Here is a 6,931-nt window from a genome sequence, read left to right as displayed (position 1 = left end):
ATAATGGAAGAAGGGGGACAGAGAAACTGTGGAGGAAGCCACTAGAAACAACCGGGACAGGCGATCAGGAAGGGTGCCGGGATTGTAATACCCATACACCCTTGCTTGAAGCGCCTATCCTCCCCCCCACCCCCACCCAACACCAGGGCTGAAGTGGTTTTTCACCCAACAGCCCTTCAGAAGGAATAGGTTTCAGTCTTCTGTCCAGGATTTCTGTCTTGACCAAGAAGAGTGTGTGGGGGCTATCAGATATGACTTGGCTAAGAATTGGGCCAGTTGGTCCCATGACATTCCGCCAAAAAACTTTGGTTCCATCCAGACCCCACACCAGGGTAGGAGGGGGCTAGGTTGATGCATGGTCTTGAGGGAGGGACCAGGACCACAGGCTAACAATAGGAGACAAGAATTCTTTGATTATCAGTACCCACAACGGCCGCCTCAGCTCCATCGAAGCCTCTATGAACAGAGAAAGGACGTGCATGGGCTCTTTCGCTCCTTGGACAACTCTGGCCCCTGTAATAATGGCCAGTATGCAACCGTGCGGGCAGAATGTTGTCCTTTCTGGGTGGGAGTAGGGACCAGCAGCCTAAAAAAGGGCACGATTTTTTTGGTTTCTGACTGATGCATTAAGATGCCCCCTCTGAAAGGAGGAAGCAGGGCAGGAAGACCTGTTGGGGAAGGAGGGAGGAGTCGAATGTAGGATATTGACCCTGGCTGTGTCCCTTTTCACCCACTCTCTGGAGGTGAATCACCCTCGAAATAGAGAGATTTTCCAATAATCTCCTGGAAGCTTTCCCTTTATTAGCCCACCTGTAGGGAAATGTCAGATGTCAGATTGGCTGGCTGTGTAAGGCAGTGTTAATGCCGTACCTCAGCCCCTCATCTTGCCAGGCTAGGCAAGCAGATAATTATATTATGATTTATAAATAGAAAATAAAATAAAATAATCAGGTGGGGGCTGAGGCACTGGAGAAGAATAGGCGAAATATCTCTTTCGAGAAGTACCCACTATCAACGCCACCTGCCTAGGGCCCGGGTCCACCTCTTCAGTTGGAGGTTGCCCCTAAACCAGGCAGTCCTGTGTGCCTCCATTTTTCTCCCTATCCCTTCCTTCCTCCCTCCCTCCCAATTAACATCATTTGCTGCCCACATCCTTAGATCTCAGCCCCATGCCCTCTTTTCAGCTGGCGCACGAGATTTCTATGCCTAGAGCGCTCAGCCCAGCAGCTCCTCCGCCAACCGATAGAGGAACCGAGAGTACCAATGCATGCCTGTCGGCTGGACCGCTCCTCCGGGAAGCAGCGCCCCCAGCGCATGCAGCAGGCGCAAAGGAGCAAAGGCGCGGTGCGCCCACTGGTGACTCTCCAGAACCGCGTAGCACGAGGCGAGGACGTCGTTGACCAGCAGCGTCCCATGCGCTGTAAGCGGCGCGAACACGCCCACGGCTTCCTCTCGAGCCACACGGGCCACGCGCGCCGGCCGCAGCGCGTCCCCGCCGGGCGCCAGCACCGAGTCCCCTGCACGTAGCCGGCGCGCGAATACTGGTGCAAAGTCTCCTGGCGCGGGCGCTGGCCCTCGAGCGGCGAACACCAGGTGCCAGGGTGTGAGCAACAGCTTGCGTGGGGGCCACTCGGTCTCCACAGCCACGAAAGAGGCCCGGCGCTGCAAGTCCCGGTCCAGGAAGAGCAGCACTGGCGTGGGTACCACCCGGCCTGCGGAGTCCGCTGCCAGCACCCAGTCCCCTCGATGTAGTTCCCGCAGCCCTTTCCGCTCTCCACTCTGCAGGCGCACGGTGGCATTTCCCGGAAAGCAGCCGCCAGCCCTGACCGCCAGTGAGTTATCTGCAGAGAACAAGCATAGACACGATTGAATGGAGACCAGCGGTTTCAGAATGTTAGTACAGATGTGGGTCAAGCCCAGCTCAGACCTCATCAGTCCCGGGACAACTCCAATTTCCCATGTATCTGGTCCCAACCTTGGAGAAATGGAAGGGTAATTTATAACACTAACGCCCACCTTGATCTCTCCCACAGTCGCAACAAAGCTATGTAGTCTCAGTTTCCCGGAGAGAGCCCCTTTGGATCGACCTCACCACCCATCCCTTACTGTACCGGCTTTGACCGACACGTGGACATGGTTGCGGGACTCGTAGTAGACCCAGTCGAAGCCGGCTTCCACTGCCAAGCGCGCCAGCAACCCATACTTATTGCGATCGCGGTCGGACGTAGTGATGTCCAAGGCACGGCCTTCGTAGTGGAGAGAGTCCTGAGCATGGTGGCCATCCTCGTCCCAGCCTTCGGTCACCCGTAGGCGTACTCCGGGCCACATGTTCATCACAGCAATGGCCAGCGCGTTCACTCGCTCCTTACAACGCTGTCGGGGAACGAAGGAGTCAATCTCCCTACTACCATACCACCGCTATGGGGGCAACAGGGACCTGGATGGGAGGGTCGATTGTTTTCGTGTCCCCACTCCAGTCCCTCCCACCTTTTGTGCGCCCTGAGAATCTGCATAGGTATAGTTGCCAATCTGAACTCCAGTTCCAAACCATCGTTGGAGAACTGTGGGGTTACGTCTGAGGCTGAGAGGGGGCTCCTATCTCTAGCTTTTCCACTATTTTTAATGCCTGCTTCTCACCCCTACTAGTTTTGGGGCCTCGACTTAACCTGGAAAAGGGCAACGGTTGAGAGGGCGGTGGAATCTTGGTCAGGAAGAGGTTGAGCAGCCTGGCTCCCCGAGAGGAGCCCCTGTTTGAGTCTGACCCCCGCCGCAAGCCCCGGCTGCCCTCCCTCCGCCTGATTCATCTTTTGTTTCGTTGCCTTGCCTGGCACCGGGCATCGCTTCCTTCCTTCCTTCCTCCTCCTCCTTTCGGCCCCTAGCATTAACCCCTTGATAGTGCGAGTGCCCCCCACAGAGGTGCCCTAGCGGAGCCGTGCAGGATCAAGGCTGCTGGAAAAAGGGTTGATGGCGGGGGTTGCACGAAGTACAATGGCCATTCTCCGGGATGACTTAACCAAGCGAGAATCCCGGGCCGAGGCCGGGGACGCGCCGGGAGAAGCGGACTCAGCAGCTCCATCCACAAAGGCGCTTTTCAGCCGCCCAGGCTCAGAGAGAGGAAAGGGCAGAAAGCCGCGCCCCTCATCCCTGCTCCCGCCCGTAGGTCCCCTCCCCCAGCACGGCAATCCCTCCGGGTCTCCGCTCAGGCTCTGCCAGCCCTGAGAACCGCCATCACTCCTACTCTGGTCCAGATGCAGCTCAGAGGGGCGTAGGAGTTGCACCTGAGAAAAGCTGGAGCTGTACTTGTGCGGATCTGGGGGGCCCCCTGCAGGGTGGGAGTGGAGAGGAGGAAAAGAAGCCGCAGCTGCTGGAGGCCTGCAACCGGGGGAGTGAGACTACGGTTATCTTGGCTGCTCCGTCTGGGAGCCAGAGACCTTGGCGCTCATCATAGCACGGACACGGAAGGAGGAGGTGCAAAGAAGACAGCTTCCTTTTCTTCTCCCCATCCGACCTCTCACCTCAGACTTGGTGTTCTACTAACTGCCAGAGGGACACTTTCCTCCTGTCTTTCTTGCCAAGTCTTCTACACCTCCGCAGGATTGGAGAGGAGGGGAGGGGAAAGAGAAAAAGTGGTAACTTCTCCCAACTTTTTGTCGTTTTGTCCTCTAAGAAGTCCTTGAGGCCTTGACCTGCGGGGGCAGCAGCCCAGTGCGGAGCTCACTCAATGAAGGCCTTTTGCAGCTATGGTGTGGGAGATAAGCAGGATCGAAAGGGTACCCCTTAAGGGTTCCCAAACCTTCAGAGCCCCTCCTGGGCTTGTCCATTGTTCTGCCCCCTCTGCTGCAGGTGGCAGCCAGAGGAAAGGACCATAACATTCCATGCTCGAGCAAGGAGGGAAGGAGTGTTCCCTTCCCAATCTCAGTAAGAGAAAGGCTTCAGGGCAGGAGCAAGAAGGGATTCTTTCTTCCCTGGACAGGTTTTCCTAACAAAGTAACCTGGAAAACTATGGCAATTAATCAGAGGAAATCCGTACCCCTCCCTCTCCCCCCACCTCCACACTCCATACACAATTAGGTGGTGTAATGGAAAGTGTATAGGACTTAGAAATCAGGAGTCCTGAATTCTAGTCCCAGCCATACCACTAATTAGTTTTAAGACTTTGATTAAATCGCTTTTCCTCCCGGGCCCCAGCTCTCACTGTAAAATGGGGGGTGGGGTGATGGTGGAAGAATGTGACCTTCAAGTTTCCTTCCAGTTTGGACAGTTGAGGTCTTTGGCCAGAGCATTCCATGATCCTCTCTCCCAAGGCATTGCTCACCTCACCCTACGTTTGTTAGGTTCTGATCTGCAGCAGATGCTCAATATGTGGTAGTTGGATTTATTTTAATTATTTAATTCCAAGGAAAGCTCCTGAGCTAAACTGAACCTGAGGACACAGGAACCCTTTGATTCTCAGGTGGGCCCATCTGTTCTTCTCATTGAGGGCTGCTTTTCATCCCAAGACAGTCGTTTAGACTCTAGAATAACCTTGCCCTGGTTCTATACTGCCTCCCCTGTGCCAGAGACAATTTCTGCCCAGCTCATCCTCAGGTAAATGGTCTGGTGGGTGACCTGCCTCTTGGCCACCCTTTCCCAGCTCCCTTCAGTCTCTTTGACTCACAGAGCTTTTCCACAGTCGGGTCAGAAGCCAGGCTAAGGGCATAGCTTTCTGTCTGCTGCCTAGCCAGCTCCTGGCCCCCAGCTCACCCCAGCCCTTCCTGCCTGGCTCAGTAGCTGACCCCCGGTCCACGCCTCAGCCATTTCCCGTCTCGCCTGCCGCCATCCCCCTTTCCCCGCCCTCGCCCTTGGTGTCTCTCCCAGCTTCACTCTCACTAGTCCCTCCTCCCTCTCCCCATCCCAGCCTCTCCCTGTTCGAATTTCTCCTGATCACTCAGTCCAGCCAGCAGAGGTTTTATGGGGGGGGGGGGGGGGGGGTGTCTTTGAAATAAAGGTTGCTTTAGATGAAGCCCAACTCACCCTCCTGGGCTGCTATAGGAAAGTAGAGAGGTTGGCAGTGCCCTGGCGCAGGTGAGAAGAGGCCCACCTTACCTCTGTCATCAGGCGGTCTGCGCCACTGTTCTCCTCATCCTTGAAGATGATGTCGGGGTTGTAGTTGGGCACCAGATCCCGGAAACGCTCCGAGCCCCTTGCAACCCTCCCCTCAGCGGGCCCACTGGCGCCCAGGGTCCGTTCGGGCACACTGGGCACATACTGCTTGTAGAGCAGCGGCACAAGCTGCTTGCGCACATAGCGGCGCCGGCCAACCGGCCCCCGGCCCGGACCGCAGCTCTGGGCTGGCAATGCCAGAAGTGCCAAGCAGCACAGGGGCACCAGACTGGCCAGCAACGCCATGGATGCAGCGGACTCGGGCCAAAAGGGAATGTTCTTGTCCTCACCAGCTCGCCCTGCAATTGGGCATTCCCCCAGCACCAGACCACGCAGCAGGCAGAACTGCCCCGGGAGTGCCCTAGAGCTCTTGTGGCTCTGTGCACCTGGCTGCCACTAGTTCTGCCTACATGCCCCCGGGGGGTCTGGAACCTGCTACTGACGGGCCATCATAGCAGGGAAGGGGGGTCGTGGGTGAGTGCCAGCTCAGCCTGGCTCTGCGGCCAGGCTCCGGCACAGCCACAATGCCCCGGCTCCGCCTTAAGTGGCCCCTGGCCCCGCCCCCGGCCCAGGACCCGCCCGCCCCCTCCCACCAGGGCGGGGGCTCTAGCCGGTCACCACTGGTCCAGTTTGAGACTGAAGTTGTGTCCCATCCTGGAAACCAGACAGTCACCTGCCTAGGAAATCCTAGTAGCTTTACAGTCCTTGGCTGCCTGGATAAGCATCCTTCTACCTCCCAGTCTAAGCTTGGCACCAAACCACCCTCCTCTGATACTTGAATTGGACCTTTGCTCTCCCAAAGCCTACCCTGGCAAGCCATGTCCTCTGCTACCCTCCAGGAAGTATTGGTTCCAGTTTCTGCCCACGGCCAAATTCTTTAGGCACAGAACTGGAGCCTCCCTTGTCTGTCATCCTCCCCAAACCTCTGCCATTTCCATCTTTCTTCATCAGCAGTAACCAAGACTAGAAGGGGTGGGTACCAGGGGACCATTTTCCCTAGTAGCTTTATAGTCTTCTGCTGGGATCTTCTCTCAGAATCAAGAGCTTGTAGTTATAGTCTGGTTTAGGAACTTCAAAATTTGGCCCCTCTTTTGTCCTTGCTAGACACCCAACTTCTTTCCAAATGAATAACTTGCCAATTCGAAGTTGCTGGAGGGTACTGGGCATGTTCAAGTCTCTAATAGGTTAACGATTACTTCCTTTTACTTTTCATGTAGCCACCTCTCTAGCCAGCTCCCTCTCTGGACCCCCTGGGGCTCTGCTTTCAGACACTCAGGTTTTATCTGAGGCTTTCAGTTTGCTAAACTTCCTTCACCAATCTATTCTGCAGTGATCACTTTCTCTAAGAAGCCTTTTCTGATAGCTGCCCACCTCTGTGTTCCCTTGAGAACCAGCAATTAATTGCCATCCACTGTGCTGTTAGAATTATCTGTCACCGTTACAATAAAGCAATTAAGCAAACTTATTTATCAGGTAACCCCATGGTTAAGTGCCTGGCCTATGGTAATGTTCAGCAAATATTCATGACACCTACATTATTTTTGGATTCCATATTCATGCCTCATGCACCTCCATAGCTAGCACTCAGCACCTTTGTGTATATTAGAAAAAAAGCACCCCTTCCTCAAGGCACCTGCTATTTGCAAGAAAATAGTCATAGTAACTACACATAAGGCTATGAGGTGAATGGTGCCCCTAAAAGTTGTACAATGCACAATCTGCATAACCCTGAGCAGAAACTTTGTCCCTAGCCCCAACATTGCAGGGGGCTTGTATAGTATTTAAGGCA

The 6,931-nt window shown here is 55.1% G+C and overlaps 1 protein-coding gene across 1 annotated transcript; it reads right to left on the bottom strand.

Annotated features, from left to right (window-relative positions):
• Positions 1-283: 283 nt before the first annotated feature.
• On the bottom strand, positions 284-5,596 carry DHH (desert hedgehog signaling molecule). The gene is made up of 3 exons (XM_066365774.1): positions 5,086-5,596; positions 2,112-2,373; positions 284-1,841 (listed from the first exon to the last, which is right to left on the bottom strand). Exons 1-3 carry the CDS (start codon positions 5,386-5,388, stop codon positions 1,216-1,218), a joined length of 1,191 nt encoding a protein of 396 aa, XP_066221871.1. The 5' UTR covers positions 5,389-5,596; the 3' UTR covers positions 284-1,215.
• Positions 5,597-6,931: the final 1,335 nt, after the last annotated feature.

The sequence above is a fragment of the Saccopteryx leptura genome, chromosome 2 (genome assembly GCF_036850995.1).
Source record: "Saccopteryx leptura isolate mSacLep1 chromosome 2, mSacLep1_pri_phased_curated, whole genome shotgun sequence".
Lineage (NCBI taxonomy): Eukaryota > Metazoa > Chordata > Mammalia > Chiroptera > Emballonuridae > Saccopteryx > Saccopteryx leptura.
Note: the sequence above shows the minus strand (reverse complement) of the source record. Positions and strands in the feature narration are given on the sequence as shown.